The 20,433-nt window shown below is 40.7% G+C and overlaps 3 protein-coding genes across 6 annotated transcripts in view; 2 read left to right on the top strand and 1 right to left on the bottom strand.

Annotated features, from left to right (window-relative positions):
* Positions 1–1,160: 1,160 nt before the first annotated feature.
* LOC135253722 (retinal Mueller cells isomerohydrolase) lies at positions 1,161–6,551 on the top strand. Its single transcript, XM_064333349.1, has 14 exons — positions 1,161–1,315; positions 1,874–1,956; positions 2,473–2,623; positions 3,113–3,220; positions 3,368–3,509; positions 3,703–3,850; positions 3,971–4,052; positions 4,361–4,493; positions 4,721–4,860; positions 4,947–5,076; positions 5,165–5,279; positions 5,449–5,543; positions 5,636–5,747; positions 5,935–6,551. Exons 1-14 carry the CDS (start codon positions 1,305–1,307, stop codon positions 6,081–6,083), a joined length of 1,599 nt encoding a protein of 532 aa, XP_064189419.1. The 5' UTR covers positions 1,161–1,304; the 3' UTR covers positions 6,084–6,551.
* A 435-nt stretch (positions 6,552–6,986) lies between these two features.
* On the bottom strand, positions 6,987–15,695 carry si:ch211-198n5.11 (methylcrotonoyl-coenzyme A carboxylase 2). 3 transcript variants are annotated; one of them, XR_010329681.1, is made up of 14 exons: positions 15,546–15,695; positions 14,854–15,180; positions 13,620–13,816; positions 12,492–12,670; positions 12,308–12,388; positions 11,747–11,925; positions 10,801–10,993; positions 10,603–10,694; positions 9,320–9,476; positions 8,750–8,872; positions 8,456–8,580; positions 8,239–8,320; positions 7,407–7,890; positions 6,987–7,368 (listed from the first exon to the last, which is right to left on the bottom strand). XR_010329681.1 is itself a non-coding variant. In XM_064333347.1 (13 exons), exons 1-13 carry the CDS (start codon positions 15,560–15,562, stop codon positions 7,804–7,806), a joined length of 1,839 nt encoding a protein of 612 aa, XP_064189417.1. In that variant the 5' UTR covers positions 15,563–15,695; the 3' UTR covers positions 6,987–7,803. The 3 variants fall into 3 exon arrangements, 2 of the variants coding, with proteins under 2 accessions (XP_064189417.1, XP_064189418.1); XM_064333347.1 differs by having other exon boundaries at positions 6,987–7,890; XM_064333348.1 differs by lacking the exon at positions 15,546–15,695 and having other exon boundaries at positions 6,987–7,890.
* Positions 15,696–19,329: 3,634 nt separating this feature from the next.
* fnbp1l (formin binding protein 1-like) overlaps positions 19,330–20,433 on the top strand; it is a 47,459-nt gene continuing 46,355 nt past the window's right edge. The window contains exon 1 of one of the 2 annotated variants that reach the window (XM_064333342.1): positions 19,330–19,573. In XM_064333342.1, coding sequence (XP_064189412.1) covers positions 19,550–19,573 — 24 coding nt within the window. In that variant the 5' untranslated portion in view covers positions 19,330–19,549. The remainder of the gene's footprint in view (positions 19,574–20,433) is intronic. The other variant, XM_064333343.1, reaches the window with a different exon arrangement.

The following is a 20,433-nucleotide window of genomic DNA, read 5'->3' as shown; positions in this document are numbered from 1 at the left end:
CATATCGGTCTAGGATTGAATAAAAAATATATAATCTCTTTCTAAAGGAATCATTGCGTTACAGTACAAACAAAAGCATTAGTTCCTCAGACTGATTAAAGGGCCAGGGATGTAAACGGAGTATTCATTCTTCATGGCATACATATAAAGTTGTGGCATAATGTGACTTGAAGAGAGTAAACCATCCTTCAGTCGTCTTGAAGTGCCAAATGAAGAACAATTAACTATCCATTACTATTCAGAGGATGCACATTACCAGCTTGACAATAGCTGGTCTACCAGTTGACAAGCATAAAACCAGCATTGCCCAGCTTGGACTAGCAATAGACCAGCATTCACCATCTTGGAATTTAAGCTGGTCTCTCTGGTGTAAATTCCAGCTGCCAGCCTAAAACGGAACCTAGCTGGAACCAACTTCTGCTCTAGCTGGATACCAGCTGAAATTTGGTGACTTTTACCTCTACCAAGCTGGCCCACCAGCTGGATATGGTATATTTCCAGTGTGGCTATCTCAACCATCCCATTGCCAGCTTGACCACCTCTGAGACAGCTAGACTGGCATGCTGACCACCAATTTCAGGGGTTTTCAATACATCTGGGTTGTCGAAACGTAGTTGATGTAGTTGATTACATTTGTGGTTTAGTTGATTTAAGGTGGAATGGCACAAGCACGAAAGTATTTTCAGTCCCGTCGCTTCTTATCCATACTTTTTACCGAATTTTAGATAAGACGTAATAATAATTTTTTAAAAAAAAACAAACAAAAAAAAAACAGGTAATTTGCAGATGTAGAATAGCCTACAACCTGCGCTGGAGTTACACGAAGAGCATGTTTTGCTTAAAACCACGAAACAACGATTTCCTATATCCTATAGCAGTCATTGTAAAGCCGACAGGTCGTTAGTGACGTCTTTAATATTTATATCTCTGAAATATCCTTCATCGCACACCAAACCTGTATGGGCCAATAGAAAACATGCACCAAAACTGAAATTATAAACTTGAACATTTCAATTAATGAAGTTGTGTCGAAAGTCAATAGAATATGTAAGTGCTCTAAATATGGTTCTGATTATGGATATCGTTGATGGGGGAAAGCCACTGAAAGAGAGGTCTTGTGCTGGAAGAAAAGCCTGAACACAAAGAGATTCTTGTTCTATGCCAGTCTGATTGGTTGGGAAGCTGCTTTCACAAGATCTCTGTGTGGGAAGGGAACCCTATGTATAAATACCCCCCAAAACAAGCGTCAGGCACAGCGTGATTCTTTTAAGACCTGCGAGGAGCTGTGTTTATTATACGGGAAAATGGTCAGCCGGTGAGTGATTTTACATTTTACTCTTCAGCCATTTCTACACTTCAGTTAGAATAGAATTCATTTCAATTCATATCAAAATGTACTGTAAAATTTTGATGCCACTATTGCTCACTGAAATAAATTAAATGCGTCCCAACAAAGAAAAAAGTAAAAGTTTCAGTTTGCAAGCATATTTTTGGATTTGTGTAAACAAGTTAGTTAATATGGACAGCATATATGACACGTGACACTTTTTTTAAGGAAATCTATGTTGAGGATTTACTTTCTGTCTACTAATCTCAGGGATTTGTAGAGTGAATTTTTTTTTTATTTTTTTAATTGATACATTTTTTTTTCATTTTTACCTTCATTACAGTCTACACATGATTTTTGAATGTGGTGCCTGTTAAGAAATAGCTTTTGTAATTGACTGCTTGTTCATGCTCTCATTATGGCCAACTCATGTTGCTGTGAAGGTTTGTTTTATTTTGGTCTTTTCCTTCCTATTTAACAAATCAGTCACATCTCCCTTTTCAAATCGTCTTAAGGGAATCATGGTGCTCTTTGTTTTGCTGGCAGAGTCGAACACCCTGCTGGTGGTTACAAGAAAATCTTTGAGACATGCGAGGAACTGGCAGAGCCTATTCCAGCTCAGGTCACAGGTCTGTCTGAGACTTCCAGAAACTACATGCACAGTTTATTGTCTGCAAATGTTCAAGCCAAGACGAATAGCCTAAACCAAAAAAAGATTAAATATTTGAAATAAATATTTGTGTTATAATGAAATGGGTTAATACTGAGAATAACTGTAGATCTTAAAAAAAAAAAACTGTAGATCTTGAATTTAGATATGCTTTATTTTTCCAAAAGGGAATTTGTTTAGAATTTGATTGTACTCTCAAATTAGGAATTTGTACATTTGAACACCACTATATACACAAAACTTTTAAATAAATGTGGGAAAAAAAAAAAATAGATGGAAAATGTTCCAACTTTATGTGTTCAGAGAAAATGGTGTGAACCTGATTGGTACCATGTGCTTGAAGGTGCGTTTGAATGTCCCCATGTTACGAGCTGCATACCACAGGGCATCCGGGAAAACGGTGTGTTGTTTTCTGAAAGACTGGGGCGCTGGGGTGTGCCAGGGATTAAACAAAGCATTTCCTCTGCTTATGCAGGCAGGATCCCCCCATGGCTGAGGGGAAGCCTTCTGCGTCTGGGACCCGGCCTGTTTGAGGTGGGGGATGAGCCCTTCTACCACCTCTTTGATGGCCAGGCACTCATGCACAAATTTGACTTGAAGAACGGGCAGGTCACCTACTACCGAAAGTAAGACTGACAATGCTATTGCTGATATGCTTCAACATCTATATGTGTTAATTGCCTTAATTGTTCTACTTGAAATTTTTCTTGTTATTTCCAACATTGAGCAAGCATTAGTGGATTAATAAATACCGCCAAATGTCTCTTGAATGTCTCACTGGGTATAAAAAGGCCCTCCACATTTCTCTGCCTTGAAGTAACTTGATACCATCAGCTAAACTCTTTGTTCATAGGTTCTCTCAGCAGGGACTGTTTCTCATTAAAACACTGGATGAACACGGTGGCCTTAACCATCAATGTAATTGTCCAGGAAAAGAATTCCTGTAGCCATAGACCACCCTTCTTAGAAGTAAGCAGGGATTTTCCCCCAGTTGAGGAACACACTTTGCAGTTAAATGTGGTGCAGTCCATAGAGCAGCTGGATATTCATGAATGCACACTGGAGGTATACTGGATACCTATCAATGCACTGAGAAAAACAGTGTGTGATTGCAGATTTGTGAAGACGGATGCCTATGTGCGTGCCATGACGGAGAAGAGAGTTGTCATCACTGAGTTTGGCACTGCGGCCTACCCGGATCCTTGCAAAAACATTTTCTCTAGGTCTGTTTTCTTCATTTATGAACGTATCCCAGTTCATTCAGGAATGTGTCTAAGAATCAGCATCAAGCAGCCTACCATGATAGTGGAAAGCATTGTATTTACAATTGTTTTAGACAATGTTTCCTTTTTTCTGTTGTCTGCGTGCAGATTCTTCACATATTTCCAGGGTATTGAAGTGACAGACAACTGCCTTGTAAATGTGTTCCCAATTGGAGAGGATTACTATGCCGTTACAGAGACCAACTACATCACAAAAGTCAACCCAGAAAACCTGGAGACTTTGAAAAAGGTAAGCATTCCAACTAACTCATATTCTTGTAAACAAAGTAAGTGACACAAGTAAATGTACAAATTAATTACATTACATTACATTACAGGCATTTAGCAGATGCTCTTATCCAGAGCGACGTACAACAAGTGCAATGACATAGATGACATAATGACATAGAAACAAAGTAAACCCCTTATTCCCATCTCTATAGGTGGACCTGTGCAACTACCTCACAATCAATGGTGTGACAGCTCACCCCCACATTGAAAATGATGGCACGGTGTACAACATTGGAAACTGTTTTGGAAAGAACTTCACGCTGGCCTACAACATTGTCAAAATCCCTCCAACGCAGCCGGGTCTGTTCATGTTTGCATCTTCACTTGCACTAGTATGTTTATGTCCAATGATAGATAACCGTTCCAAAAAAAGTATAATTTATGGAGTCTTCATTTGAAAATTCCACTAAATACTTTCAGATAAATCGGACCCCATCAAGAAGTCTAAAGTGCTTGTGCAGATCCCAAGCAGTGAGAGATTCAAGCCCTCCTATGTTCACAGGTTAGTGGTGTGCCCAGGCTTCACTTCATATCGGATGAATGCACATTGCCTTTGAAAAAAACTGATTCTGAAATGATCCTGTTCTATCAGTAAATGTACTGTAGTTTTACTTGAATTCTACCAAATGTCCATTAATGTTTTCTACACTGAGCTCTCAGATCAGGGTTTCAGTAGAGGCTGAATGGCTCAAAACAGGAAGCAAAATTAATTTCAGAAAGTATTTCCTTGAGGTGTTTTATAAATTTTCACATTTTAATGCTACATGGGCACCATAACACCCCAGTCATACTTCATATTGTCCCTCTCAGCTTTGGCATCACAGAAAACTACTTCATCTTTGTTGAAACTCCCGTGAAGATCAACCTGCTGAAATTCTTGAGTGCTTGGAGCATCCGTGGGAGCAACTACATGGACTGTTTTGAGTCCAATGAAACCATGGGTGTAAGTCAATTTACAACCAGATGAATCAGTTACTTAAAAATCATTTTCACAAACCATATTAATCAGATTTGCTGTTTCTTGTTTTTGTTTTAGAATAACATGATTTATTCTACAAGAAAATACCTTTTTTTAAACATTTGTATACATACTTTTTTATTCTCTATGCACAAGTTCTGGATTTCTAATTAGTGGATAGGCATCTGAGACATATTTTTGTTTTGTTGCAGACGTGGTTTCATTTGGCCACCAGGAACCCTGCACAATATGAAAACCACAAGTTCAGGGCTGCAGCCATCAATCTCTTCCATCACATCAACTGCTACGAGGATCAGGGCTTCATTGTGGTTGACCTGTGTGCCTGGAAAGGGTGAGGGGTTGTCTGATCACTACAGTTGCAGTGGAACATCTGATTCAGACATTAATCACTTGCCTCTCATCTCTGCTGCCTCGCAGATTTGAGTTCGTGTACAACTACCTGTACCTGGCCAACTTGCGTGAGAACTGGGAAGAGGTGAAGAAGGCAGCCATGATGGCTCCCCAGCCTGAGGTGCGCCGGTACGTCCTCCCCATGGACGTGCACAGGGTAGGTATCTCAGATTGGTTCCTCCTGTCATTGGCGAGGGGTGGATCCTGCAGGCTGGTGTCAGTGAAGCCTCTCTTCTGTCCCACAGGAGGAGCAGGGGAAAAACCTCATCTCCCTGCCCTACACCACGGCCACCGCCGTCATGCGCTCTGACGGGACCATCTGGCTGGAGCCCGAGGTTCTGTTCTCCGGGCCTCGCCAAGGTAAGAGTAGGCCCTTTCTCTCCGCAGTTATGTTAGGCATCAGGTTACCGCGGCTGGTTGAACTGATTTCTCCACTCTTTTCGTAAGTTTGTCAGTTAAAGGGGATGCTTTATATATGCTGCTATACCCCCACACACGTCCTCATCTATATTAATTTACTTTCATTCAGCTTTTGAGTTCCCGCAGATCAACTACAGCAAGTTCTGTGGAAAGAACTACACTTACGCCTATGGACTTGGCCTCAACCACTTCATCCCCGACAGGGTAGGCACAGATGAAGTCAGTTCAGTATACTCCAGTGATAGCACCACTGCAGACCCGTAATTGTGATCATGTTGTCCTTCTGTCGCTCCCAGATTTGCAAGCTGAACGTGAAAACCAAGGAGACCTGGGTGTGGCAGGAACCGGACTCCTACCCCTCTGAGCCTCTATTCGTGCAGACTCCTGGTAGTGATGGTGAAGATGACGGTAAGCCTGGGAGCAGGGAAACGTGTAGGGCAGGGTAGTGTGGTGTCAGTACATTTCCATAACTGGGGTATCTGCTGAGGCAGAGACTACCAATTCCCATAAGCCAATCAGAAGGCAGAAGGACAAGACCGCTTGTGGTGCGAGTTTCTGACAGTACTCTGTATAACGTCGCCATTTCTTCTCCAAGGGGTCCTGCTGACCATCGTAGTCAACCCCGGGGCGGGCCAGAGGCCAGGGTACCTCCTGATTCTGAATGCCAAGGACCTGACAGAGATTGCCCGGGCAGAGGTGGATGTCATCATCCCTGTGACCTTCCACGGGATGTACAAGCCTTAAAACGAACCCGGTAGCGGAGCCAACCAGCACTTCACAGCAACAAGAGCTATAGGACTGCTACAGGACTCCCAAGAATTCTGATACAGTACAGAAGACACTGTATGCCAACATGAAGCATTATGCAAGGTCTTAATCATGTTATAAACTTTCTTCCTTGTCATGCAGAGAAATGTAGTCTGTTCAGCTGATCATAATATCTTATTAACCTGACTTCATCTGTTGCGTAACTGATGCTGGTTAAGCAGGAAAATGAAAATGATAATCATTATGTCCAATGTCCGCAGCACAGCATTATGGTGGCCCTTTTTCTTTCATTACCCTTTTGGTGTAAATTGTCAGAGAAATATGCCACTCTTGACACACAGCAACATGTGTATGCCATTCAATGCTGGTACTGTTCTTGTAAGGTGCAAGCTATGGACAAGGATCTCCCAGAGCCATTAAATAAATACTATATGAGTCAAATAAGTCTTTTTCACTGTTTTCTATATCTTTGCGTGAAAATGACCGAAATGGCACTTGCTTCCCAAAGAGACCTACAGTATATCTGTCTATTATATTTCTCTATTTGACTTTGCTGTGTTGCAATGTCAAACTAAAATATTTAAAAAATTGGATTCTACACATATATAACCATCTAGATTGTCAAAATGAAATAAAGCATTTAAATTTCTGCAGAATTAAATTTAACAAAATAAAAACATGTCAATGTAATTACTCCAAGTACTAAGTATTCATCTCTTTTGCATTAACAACCTGAATTGATTCAACTGAAATTCAGGAGTGTAGGCAAACCTCACTATACATGTTACTGAAGTCTGTGTAGGTGTAGAATTATTGACAGCTGTGATAAAGAGGCACATTAAAACTATAAGAAAACAATAACACCTTTAGTGAGACATATTGTAATTTTCCCATGTGGAAAATATTGTACTTTATTAATGACACAATTGAATCAACCAAAATAACATATTTTTCAAATTATTAATTTATTTACAAAAATATGTGCACCTCCGTTTAATACTTGGTGCAGACTACCCTGGCAAGGATAACAGCACAAAGCCTTTTCCTGTAATGCTTGATAAGGCTGGAGGACAGATATGGAGGCATCTTCACCCATTCCTCCATGCAAAACATTTCAAGATCTTTGAAATCCTTTAGTTTGCAGTTATGGACTGCCCTCTTCAATTCAGACCACAGTTTTATCCAGAGACATAGAGATTTATAAACATTGATTCTGTTTTCACAGAACCATTTCTGCGTTGCCTTTTAGTACGTTTCGAGTCTCTGACTCGTTGGAAAGTCCATCCATGGTCAAGTCACAGCCTCCTGGCAGAGGCAAATAGGTTTTTGACTAAAATGTCCTGGTGCATGGTGGAATTCACTATACCACTGATCTTAACAAGAGTCTTTGGACCACTGGCAGCAAAACAGGCCCAAAGTATCAATGATCTACCACCATATTTGAAGGCAGGAATTAGGTGTTTTCCTGGTTTACATCTTTCATTTAATACCAAACATGCTAGTAGTGTACAAAAGGTTATTATTGGTCTCATTTGTCTATAGCACCCACTTACAGTCATAGTTCTAAAGACTGGAACAAATGCTATAAAAATGCTAAACATGGCTAAAATTAAATCAGTAGTAGCTGTTTTGTTGACATTTGTAAATAGTCTCCTCAAAAAAGGCCCTAGTAGGAAAAGGCACTTCCAATGCAGTATTAGATTCGAAGTAACGGGGACCTTCGTTTTTCTGTGGAAAGCTGGTACTCTTGTTGTTTGATGATCTTCAAGCAATTGCCCAACACCTGAAAGAGAGAAGAGAAGGTCAAGGCGAATGGACACAGAGTGGTCTAATCTACATGACCAGTCCCTTGCGTCTTAAACATGTACAGAAAACAAGTTCTATTAGCAACTCTTCACTCAAATTCTGTTCAAGGACATGACACCCACAATAAGTAATGTCTGGGCAGTAGTCAGAGGCCACAAAGCTACACAGAAAATGTACTATCTGAGACTATTTATATTACACAATCTAAAACCTCAACAGACACTTCTGTTTAGCTGATAGGTAGGAAATTCCACAGCTGTGAATTCTCTTCCCTCCATTTTTAAAGCTACAATTAAATTGAGAACAAATCAATCTACTTCACTACCTTCCTTGTGTCTTCAGGCAGGATGACCCCATCATCCCACAGTCTTGCAGTGGCAAAGAATGCAGAGCTCTCTTTTTCCAACCTGAAAGGAAAAATGACAGCAATGTACTGACTGGTTTGACTGGTTCAAAAGCTCCAAGAACCTCAGCAATGCCCTGCTATTGATTATTTTCTCCAAATAAACAACATTGACGCCAAATCTGCAACCCACACTCACTTGTTGTGGATGTGCGTGTCGACCTTGTCCTCCTGTGCCAGATCTCCTGAATGCCCAGGAGCCAGCAGAGACACTCTGGCATTGGGCCATAAGAACAGAAAGTTGGGGTCGAACGACCTCCCGCACTTTAAAAAAGAAAGAAAAAACAAACACAGAATTTAAAAACATGAATATAAAGAAGCTGCATCATTCCCTCAGTGGGCCAACCAATGACGTTAATATGGTGAGGAAAATACATTTGCAAAAAGAATATATCAGAACTCTAAATATAGCACTTTCCATCATTTTGCATACCATAGCGTAACTTTCAGCACCATGGCAACCTCCAATGACCACAGTAATCTTTGGTGTGGAGGCACACGCCACAGCAGACATCATGGACCCCTGGGCCTTCAGTCTGTTGGTATTGCATTCTGCCTGAAGCAAATGGAAGTACACAATTGGGTGGGTGACTTGCAGTGTTGCACAAAAATTATACTTCCCCACAAGTGTCAGAAAGGTCAGTGTCAGTCAAACTCAAGTGACTAGTTCTGATAACCGAGTTTGTCTGACAAGATGTTTGTTGAGGACACCCAGGGAACGAGCTGTTTGAATGTTAAAATAGTACACTGACCTATGACACAGTTCGAGAATGGCTAAGGCCCTGAGTTCAATGGCTTTGTTGTCCTATGTGGAGGCAAACTATTTGTAATGAGGACACCAAACACATTAAGGGTCTGAACATACTACCAAAGTTCTACACTAAAGTGTGCACATAGACGTCAGTGTACAGCAGAAATGCCACTGTTCTACTCGATTAGCTGCACTCCAGTATCCTGCAATAACACAGCGAGTGCACTGGGAGTTGCATTGATGGTGCTGTACCTTGAACAGAGACGGTGTAGGTGCCGGACAAGGAGCGGTGTTCTGCAGGAAAATTAAGGGGATGTCTCGCTGGTCGCACAACTGCACAAAGTGGCAGCCCTTCAGAGCCGCCTCATACAGCAGCTCTCCATTGTTGGCCACGATGCCGACCAGATGGCTGTTAAAACAAGAGGAGGCATTCAACGCGCACTCAAAAACAAGTTAAAATCTAATCTGCTTAGGGTTTCTGCTGCGGCATTACGTGCACTGTTCTGCTGCGCAACAGCAAGCCGGGTAGAGGACGGAGGAACTCTGACACAAGACGGAGGGACGGTTCCCATAGTCCGTGCCATCTCAAAGTCCCCAGCAATTCTTCTCATCTCATCACCTGACATGAGGCACAATAAAATCTCCACATCCAAACATTCCACTGCCATGGCAACCGTTTGGTCGCACACAAGCTCTTTGTTGGTGGAGGGGGGGAAAGCACTCGAAGACTGTTTTCTTTTTCTTGTTTTTCTTGTTTTAATCTTTTATCGCTGTGTGTATATTACTCATATTATTGATCAGAAAGCGTGAAGTACATCCAAACATACATTTCTTTTTATAACATATTTCTTCGAAAGGCATAAATCTTTTTAAATGTTTAGAAATGTTCCTTGTAAAACCACAGCTTTCATTCGGAAGAAAGCTTGCTCATTATAGTAAGCTGGGTCTTGCTTCATGACCAAGTAATGCAAGGTATGATTGGTCAGGTGACAGTAGCATGATAATCTGATTAACCAAATTACGTGGGTTAACCATGTAATCTCCTGGACCTTTGTTTGGTGGTGGTGGGGGGAGGGGGCTGGATTTTAAAAAGAACAAGCAATCAATAAGCTTCTATGGGGTTACAAAAGGGGGAAAATGAGGTGGCAAAAGCATGCATTAACATGTGAGGCAAGATGGACTTGCAAGGAGTGTTTAACAAAAAAATGTGGCTTAGGGAAATGTGTTCATAAGAACAAAATCCTACTCAACTTTTCCACATACTGAAGGGGGAAAATAAACTTACTCACTATACTCACAGAAACACTGTACTCAACCTCCCTGGTACACTTAATGAACAAAACGCTTTGTCATTCTCAGTCACCAGATCATAGCCCAATATTCTGGAATGAAACCCAAGACTGTCTGACCTTCTAGTGAAAGAAAGGTACCATGTTCATCCTACAGAATTCCACTATGATAAATGGGATCATTAGTTTATTGACATTCATAAAGTGATACCGAAATTGAGGTAGCAAACAAAAGAAGCAACTCACCCCTCAATTTTGGCGAAACCGGTCACAAGCGTAGTGCCGTAGCGCGCTTTGAATTCCTGAAACCTGCTGCCATCTGTCAGACGACTCAAAACCTAAACATGACAGACAGAATAGATTGTAACTAATGCCGGTAAATTGTCACGGTGTGCTGTTGTGTTGCAGTATCAGAAGGGGCTCCATTATCAACACTGGGCTCACCAGTTTGACGTCCAGGCTGTGGTTGTAGTCCCGAGGGGCAAGGCCCTTCAGCTCCTCCGCGGGGTGCAGGGGCTCCTCCGCGGTCGGGCCCTCGTCCTCGGGCAACTCAAAATTGAGGGTGGAGATGATGTTTCGGGTGCACTCATACGCCTCCCCTTCCAAAGCAGCAAAGTAGTCCACACAGCCACTCACTCTGCAACAGCACATCAGTTACAGACACATCTGATCAGGGATGGCAGCGGTGTACAAGATCGCAATGTCCGGGCGTTGGTCTAGCAAACAAGGCCCCCAGCCTCTCAAGCCAACGGAAACTAATTTTAATTCCTTTACAGTACCAGATGAGCCAGAGGACATTAGACCAAAACTTCCTTCCTGTATTTCGCGCAGTATAGCTGCAACTTTTCCCATTCCTGCCATTCAATTTTCCATACATATATACTGCGTATATATATATACATTTCGCTATGTAGACATAATAGTACTTTTTATGCATATCCACCCATTTCAGGACACCATAATGTTTGGGACAATTGGCTTCACAGGTGTTTCTGATTAGTCAGATGTGCTCAACTGCTTCTTTACTGAAGGTATTAGAACTTTCATTATCTAGTCTTAATACTAGGCTTTTCATTGCCTTGGGACTCTGTTATTGGTGTTTGTCAGCATACAAACCAGAGTTGTACCAATGACAGTCAAGCCATTAAGAGAAATGCTGAGAAATATGAAAAAGCAGTCAGAGACATAGGCCAAACCTTAGGCTCACCAAAATCAACTGGAAGATAATCAAGAAGAAAGAGAGCACTGGTGAGCTCACGTGAGTTGATTACAAATCTAAAACTTTGGAGTACAGTGCGAATAAATAAATAAATAAATAAATGTGTGTGTGTGTATGTGTATGTGTGTGTGAGTGCGTGTATGTGGAGGGCAGGACTCTTCTCTCACTCACTCTGCATGCAATCTGGCTCCTCCCAGGTCCTCTGGAGACACCTCCTCCCCAGTGGCCGCTTTCACCAGGGGGGGCCCGCCTAGGAATATGTTCCCTATCCTATGCACCATCACAGCCTCCTCAGCCATGGTGGGGATGTAGGCGCCTCCCGCAGTACATGACCCACACACTACTGCCACCTACAGGACACAAAGGAATCTGTCATCAAAGACAATGAAGAACAGCACTAAACCTACAATTTTCCATTTTAGCTCTTGAGCAAACATGCAAGGTGATGAAGAGCCAGACTGAATAATGCTTTTTCCAAGCACACTGAGGGGTTGAAACGTTTTATACATATTATTATTGCATTTTATTTTACAAGTTATATAGAACAGACTATTCTGTCCTATTGAACATTGCTAGTTATCTTCTACCCAATATGGACTGAGCATGGTGTTAACTCTGTCCTGCAGGAATAAAGATCGTTGTAATTGGTTCAAGCGTGAAGTGTTTTCCTGACGGGATTGCCTCTCTATTACAAGACAAGGGTGGATTTTTCCCTTCTCACCCCAACCATACCTGTGGAATCTTCATTGCAGACATTACGGCTTCATTGTAGAAAGTGCGGCCTCCTTGATTCTTATCGGGGAAGATTTCTGACTGTCGAAGGAAGGAATAAACAGACCCACATTTACCAATATTTACCTTATTTACACATTTACCTTTTAAAGGCATTGGTATTTTTTTCTTCCGTTTTGCTTACCTGAAGAGGCAGGAATGCTCCCCCACTGTCCACCAAATACACACAGGGAAGGCGGTTCTGAATAGCCACTTCCTGGGCTCTGAGCTGCTTCTTAACGGTAATGGGGTACGCGGTGCCACCCTTCACAGTGGCATCGTTGGCAATGAACACACACCACAGGCCATTGATTTTACCTACACCTGCCAGAGAAAGCATGAAAATGGAACTGAAGGACAAGAAATAGGTCTAGTCGATATTAATATCAATATCACCGAGGCAGCCAATACCAGTACCCTCCTCATGTCATGAAATATATTTATACTAGGCAGACAGACAGGAACACCATATTTTGAGTGGGATTCAAACCCATATCAGAATGTCCAGGTGTACATGACAAAGGATGGATTGCTGGTCCTATAACATACCGTGCTGTCACTTAGCACAAGGTTAATCATTATCACTGCAGCAATTTCACTGTTCCAGGGAAGAGACTACAGTCTGATGAATGCTATATTTAATTTCCATTTTATTCACCTGCATTTCTAAAACTGTAATACCTATTCACTAACCAGTCAATGTGCACACATACATACTGAAAGTTAAAGTTATATCAACACACATGTCATCACAATAATACTGCATATCAAGAGCAGCAGCAGAAGCAATTCAATTTGATTAGATAAATTTTTTATAACGCATTTTATTGCGAACTTTCACAAAGACACTTTACAAAGAAACTGAAGGAAAATGAGTAGCACCAGTGGTAATTGTCACAGAAGCTTCTCTCCTCTGATTAAACATTACAGGACTTTCCTTAACTATGAGTTCCATAAATGCTTAACAAGGGAAGGCTAACCTTAGCTAATGTGTGGTGAGTGTTCTGGTGCAAATTGGCTGCCGTGCATCACCCAGGTGGGTGCTACACATTGGTGGTTGGTGAGGTGAGTACCCACTCATCACTGTAAAGAGCGTTTGGAAAAGCGCTATATAAATGCAATGTTTAATTCATTCATTCAAGGCACTTCCCCCATTTTAAGTCCAGAGGCTGCAACGGACGACAAGCGAAGGGCACACCTACAGTCACAGAACACACATGTACACACCGCGGTGCATCGCCGTCCGCAAAGCAGACGAACTGCGTCAAAGCACCTGTGAGGCAGCCGGCCGAGGGGATGTCCCCGTACGGCAGGCCCAGTCCAGCGAAAGCAGACAGCTCCAGGAAGTCCTCCTCGTCCAGCAGCAGCCGCAGCCTCTCCCTCACCAGCAGCTTCCTGTTCCTCTGGGTGTGCCGCTCGATCGCCCTGTCCCCGCCGCCCTTCCGCACCAGCTCTGCGCACTCCACGTACCTGGGACAGGCCTGCGTTACGTTCTGCATTACTGTGCGAAATCGCCATCCCACCACCTGCGATACCTTCTATGGTACAGGACGAGCTGCCATCCTGCCAATGGGATCACATTCTGCTAAACAGTGTAGGCCACCACACTGCCCCTGCATTATGTTCTGCAGTACAGTGCAAGCAACCATGCCAATACCTGCCTAATATTCTACGACACTGTGCAAGCCACTACACTATCACCTGATTATCTACTTGAACACTTTATACACCAATCACCATAGCATACACCAGTACTTTCCTAGAACTTTCCTAGAACTGCACTAGGAATTTAAATACACGTCCAATGTTCATGTTGGAAAGACATCAGCAGGGTCATAAGATTTATGATTATTTCAATAAACCAATCACAACGCTGTGCATTTGGTTCAGTGAACATTTACAATTGCCTACCTGCAAAACAAACAGCAATATCAGTCATTTTTAACCTCTGTGATCACAAGTGGGCAAACCTAGGACCCATAACCCTACTGAATAGTATTTAATTTTAGATACAGTCTGAGATTTAAATGAAAGAAAAAGTAAAATTCACTTTAATCTATCTGTTATTAGAAAATCTCTTAATTAAAAAATATATATATTGCCAATATTCCAATTTAATTCCATTAAACAAGCAAATAGGTCTGAATGTAGTGTCTCAGTTACTTAGTATCTCAACACCCATTAAAAGGGTAGTAGAGTTCTATTTGGAACAGGAAGTGAGCCTGCTGTATTTTGATTTCAGGTTATTATTGTGGTACAGACAAGAAAGGCAGTTTGGCTTTGATTTTGGATTCCTGACAAGTCTGATGCAGATGATGGCTGGCTGTGATTTACTTTATCCCCACGTGACCTCCTGAAGTTGCCTTCAATCAACACAGACGTGGCTGCTGCAGAACAACTCCTGTGCAGCTCTAGGTTCGAACTTTATCTGCGTCGACAAGCATTACATTACAATCACTTGACAGACTCTCTCATGCACAGCGACTCACAGAAGCAGTTGAACTCACCTGTGATGACAAGCTATGCTGTTGCGTAAATTTGACTCGTATACATGTCTGTGAAAGGGTAGAAGTTTTTCATCTAAAACTGGAAAGGCACTTGGCAACCGCCTTCTCCGTACACCGGTGCTCATGAAACGTGTGGGTGCCAGCTGCTGGATCCGTCCGCGCGTTATCTGGGCCAAAGGTCGCCACCGGTTGACTGATGACATCCATGTATGTGTGCAAAACTCCATGCACCGGTTTTTATTTGTTCGCAGGTGTAGGTCAGTGACCCATTGTTGCGGTTGAGAGGAAATATGCGCAGAAAGTAATCTTGATGTAGTTCTCAAACTCCTGCAAACAACGTCAAGGACATGACTGATTGATACCTGTGCTGAGTAGGCTATAACACAACAAATACTATCATAGGTAAATATCTACATTATTCAGTTGGCGAAATAATTCACGTTGTAACTAACGGTCGCGTTAGAAATCGCTTACATGTTCGATACAACTGACTCACGCTGTCGTGCTGTGTACGTACAACTCAGACTGTCATATCTTGTCTTTAACCTGCTGTTCAACTTGCTGAACTGAAGCAACTCTAAGGGTCATTTCATTTGAATTTAAACACTCCGTTCCTAAATGCAAACAGACACCATAACGTAACTGTTTTAATAAGAAACATTTTTAATTGTCGTACATTAGCGCATTCTTACCTTGCACGACGGTACATTGCTTTTTTGGCAGCGAACTACTGTTCATTCGGCGGCAGCGATTTTTCGGCCCCGTCCTCCGAAAAAAGTGCTTGCTTCCTGCTCACGGCTGTCTGTGATTGGAAGAGTGTTCAACGTGACCCGGATGTTAGATGTCATTTTTTTTTTTTTTTTGGAGTGAGGTGACTTTATTTCTCATACAATAACGTAAATAACATAATAAAAATGTAATACAAAACACAAATAATCATGTCAGAGGAGTAACAAGAAAATGAAGAAAGGGAATATAAAATACCTGAGGAAGGCCATATAAAACAAATCTTAGAACTCATTCAAACCTACAGCAGATGTTTTACACAGGTTACAGCAGTTAAAAAATAATATAGAGGTGACGTAACTTCCAAAATCATTAAGAAAGATACAAAATCTGGGTTTCTTTCATTTTCATTTTATGGATATAGCATTTTCCTAATTTAAATGTAAAAATCCCCAACAAAGTGTTGAGTACGATTGCCAAACATCATTCTAACCATAGTGGCTGTAGCCTATATTACTGACCAAGGGGCCAGGAGCATCCAATCTGTATCACATACACACCAGCGAATTCTCTGACAAAAAAACACATAATATTATTTTTAGAGGCACTAATGACATATTTGGAAACTTTTAAATATTGCAACAATAGTAAAGCCAGGAAAACTCTGCATTTGTTTAAAAAAAAAACAAACAAAAAAAAAACTCTAATTTAAACCAAATCCCCTAGCCCTTGTGTTGAATGTATTTTTATCCTTTCTTTTTGTTAATATTACACTATGCATATGATTGGACTGTGAGCTTTTATCCTGTTGTTTAATTGTAAACAATATACATTTTAATGATCTTTGTTTAGTGAAATTTGAAAAAAGTAGCATCCATCTGCCTCCCCTAGACCAGTGTTTCTCAACCCTGTTCCTGGGGACTCACTGTATGCTGGTTTTTGTCAAAGCCAATCTCTTGATCAATTAATTTAGTTGAAATTGTGTGCAAAAAGTTCAAACATAATTGTATGGTAAAACATACTTTAATACAATGCAGGTTTGGCTTGTTGCCATTTGCTGTCAATAACTCCATTCATTTTACACAGATTGTTTCAGGTTTCCACACTCACAGCAAATGTGACCCAGCTGATTTCACCTGCCAGTTTGTAACTGAATAAATAAAAAATGTAACCTCTTTCAATTGTAATTATTTGCCCTATAGTACACACAGAACAGTAAATGAAAGCATAAATTGGTGTGACCGATTCCTGGGAACTGAATATTGGACATTTATTTTAAATAAAAAGTCTGTAATTTCAACATGGTGAAACCAAAGTGTATCAAAATACCTTTAATACCGAATTACAAATCTAAAATTGTAGAGTGCAACTGCACTGAAGTTTATCTAGATCAGGGCTATCCAAAGTGAGAAGGCTGTGATTTGTATTTCTTTGCAGATCCTTTTATTGTGTATTTTTTATACAGCAGCTTTTGAATGCATAGTCTGTTTGTGCCCTTCTGTTCATCAGCTGTCTGCCTGCCTATGACAGTGTTTGACAGAATCTACTCAAGTTACGCCTATCCGCTGATGCACGTTTTGGAAAACATCCTCTCCATCCAATAGTCGTAGTCATGTGTGTTAATTGACCGGCCGTGTTCAAAAACTTTGTGTACTTTGCATTACCGCTAGATGGGGCCATTGACCAATTAAAAAAATCAGGTATTCTATTCATTTGTTCTAATGTTTAGGCCTACTCTGATGTTTACTGTCCTCGGAAATATTTACCTGCGTTCCTTTGGATGTTATTATTATTATTATTATTATTATTATTATTATTATTATTATTATTATTATTCATTTTGAGGCAGAAAGTTGCACCAGTCATGTCTCAGCTTAACAGCACCATGTTATAAATTTAATTTTCCATTATTCTGAAAGAAAAATAAATGATAATAGTCTTCACACTCATTAATTATTTTGTGGGTTTGAATGACATGCAAAAATATATTCAATATAGCAGGTAAAAATGGTTTCCTTGGAAACATTCTCATGGTTTGATTATCTGAATTCTTGAAATACACAGTGATGTGTTATGTAGCTTCATTGATTTACAAACTCTATGACGGTATGCCATAGATCTCAAGAAATGATCTCTTACACCCTGTTCTGAGGTATGTGTGTGTGTGTGTGCGTGTGCACGTGTATGTGCATGCATGTGGGTGCATGTGTGTGTGCATGTGTGTATTCCAGTGATTCCCAAACTTGGTCCTGGGGACGGTTTTCATTCCAACCGCAATTGCAATCAAATAATTTCGATAAGATGTTCATTTTTCTTAATTAGCTGCTTTTTTATTTAGAAGGATATTTACCCCTTACACATCATTATATCAGAAATAGCTATGCATGCCATGAAGAATGAAATGCCTCTGTTCATATTATGCTTATTGTGCAATATTGCAAAAACTGCATGAAAAGAGATTCATTATTTTTAACTGATCAAATTGAGGTGAATCAATAGACTCCTAACCGGTGAAAGTGTGGATGCCTGGCCAGTAAAACGAATCATCTGGAAGATAATGAAGAATCTAAAGCCAAACCTCCATTATGTTAATGATTATTAAATTAATAATATGCTTGTTCAACAACCTAAATGGGAGACTAATGATTAACCTCTGCCTTTCATTTTATTAAAAAAACGTACCTCTTTTTATGTAATTGTTATGTAATGTTATGTAAAATAGCACAATATAGCACAATATAACATGGGAATTTTATTCTTCATAGCCTGCAGTCTTAAGGATGGTGCATGGTGTACTTCATCCATTTGTATTGATGACATTCAAATACAAGGCTAAAGAAACATCTATAAAGCAAGACATATGCTTAACACATTTATGTAAATAAAATCACAGATCCTGCTCCTGACTCAAATTGAACATTGATCTTAAAGACTAATTGATTAGTCAGAGTGAGCCCTCATACCTTAAAAAGAGTTAACCTCTCCTTTTCCACATTAATCAGACAAAGGTGGAAAACCCCTCCATAAATGCAATACATTTCCCCCAAAGTTTCTTCCAGCATCACACTTTGGAACTGAGCTGATGTATAGGGAAAGCATCTTTCTGACAACGTCTCTGTGAAAAGCACTATAACTGACGGTTTTATCCATAGCAACTTCCAATTCGTAGACAAAGAAAAGGCCTAGATTTGTAAATCACCAACACCTTAAGTGGCAATTAATGAGAGTGCAATGGTAAGGCCATAGCACCCCAGCAAAAGCATCCTTTGTGGCAAAGGATTGTAACATATGAGGGGAGATAGAGAAGGTTTTTATTTATTTTTTTATTTTTATTTTTTTACTGCCCTCCACAAGCCAACTGTTCTGTATATCTTTAAAAACAGGTTGTTGATTTCCTTTTGTTATTTTTGTAGATAAACAAAAAGTGTTCAACACAATAACACAACTGCTACTTAGCAAAACAAGTTATCTTAAAGTAAAAATAAATAGGCTAAATAAGAAACTGGACGTTCAGTTTTTCCAAAATATTTCTGGCTTATATATAAACTAGCCTATAACTATTAAATGCGAACGTATTTCCTTGTGTTTTTATTCAATTATCACATTTGATGATAAAATAGCTTCGAGTAGGTAAATTAAAAGTGCTTGGTAAAACAAAGGAAAATATAGTTCTGTATTTTTTCCTGACAAGGAGTCATCTCTTATAAGTGTTAACAAAAATGTCTTATGAGGTTTGATTTGAACTCCCAATTTCCTTCTAAGAACCCGAACCTCCCGTTTCTCTGTGTCCTCCAAATTCCCAACTTCCACTGCGAGCGTCGAATGAGACAGACAGCCCCATTGAACTGGAGTTCAACAGCGCCAAGGAAGGGACACGACGGCAGACGGCGGTGGGAAACGAAGCCTGAGAGTTTCAAACGGAGGATACGCTGACATTCGTGGAGTTTTGTCACGAGAGCGGCAATTAGCAATGAGTTGGGGAACGGAGCTTTGGGTAAGCACGAGACGTTTGTTTTCTTCCAGGTGTTTGCCTGCTCTTCGAGGTGTTAAAAGCACGATAATAATTTCAGCCAAGGTGTTTCAGCGCTGCATTAGCTGGCTAATGGAATGGTGACAATACGAGCACCTTTACCTTAGAAACGATAAACAATGGACGACTTGAGGAAAATGGTTTTTGCACGCGTTACAGCTCCGGTCTCTTGTGTTTTTTCATTTACACAGAAGATATTTTTGATGACTCTAATGGATGTTAGTTCTACGTGGTTTCCAAGTTAATTTTCTTCTAAAAAATCATGCGCCGTCCGAAGGGCCATTCACACCCAGTTTCGTGTAGAAGGGGTGGCGACAGTAGCCTAGCTTTGTATTTTGATTTAGTTAGAGATAATTTTCTAACGAACATATTTTGCTAATGGGGTGCAAGCCACCACACGTGTTTAGACTTTACTGCATTTTCTACAAAGTATTGATGGTCCTGGTTTAGATGGTTTCAGAGAAGGAGCTATCAAGCCATTTCGTTATTGTTGTTACCACTTTGCTAGCCGTGTCGGTTAGGTGAGTCAGTTGCGCAAGTGTAGTATAATGTCATGAAACAATGCGATTACGACTTGAGAAAAGCAAACACCCACTTTAAATTCCCATGGTATTGCATGTTTAAAATACGATTGTCGACACATGAAGGGACTCTTCTGAAGGATGTGCTAGCCTACCTTCCATTGTCAGATCCTACCAGTATCAAGCACTATTTGGCTCTAGATGGTGTTTCAGGGCATCAAATATAGGCTGGTCTACTACGAATTTTACTAGCTATCTATGTCCTTTGTATAGATGAAATGTGAATAATGCTGTAATTCCACG

The sequence above is a fragment of the Anguilla rostrata genome, chromosome 4 (genome assembly GCF_018555375.3).
Source record: "Anguilla rostrata isolate EN2019 chromosome 4, ASM1855537v3, whole genome shotgun sequence".
Lineage (NCBI taxonomy): Eukaryota > Metazoa > Chordata > Actinopteri > Anguilliformes > Anguillidae > Anguilla > Anguilla rostrata.
Note: the sequence above shows the minus strand (reverse complement) of the source record. Positions and strands in the feature narration are given on the sequence as shown.

What these genes read in the sequence shown, in the direction of transcription:
- LOC135253722 (XM_064333349.1), top strand. An exon ending in TGCAAAAACATTTTCTCTAG is followed by an intron (nt 3,221 to 3,367) that starts GTCTGTTTTCTT and finishes GTCTGCGTGCAG; the next exon opens with ATTCTTCACATATTTCCAGG. An exon ending in TAGTGATGGTGAAGATGACG is followed by an intron (nt 5,748 to 5,934) that starts GTAAGCCTGGGA and finishes TTCTTCTCCAAG; the next exon opens with GGGTCCTGCTGACCATCGTA.
- si:ch211-198n5.11 (XM_064333347.1), bottom strand. An exon ending in AGCATAGCTTGTCATCACAG is followed by an intron (nt 13,817 to 14,853) that starts GTGAGTTCAACT and finishes GGCCTGTCCCAG; the next exon opens with GTACGTGGAGTGCGCAGAGC. An exon ending in CTCGGCCGGCTGCCTCACAG is followed by an intron (nt 12,671 to 13,619) that starts GTGCTTTGACGC and finishes TTTCTCTGGCAG; the next exon opens with GTGTAGGTAAAATCAATGGC.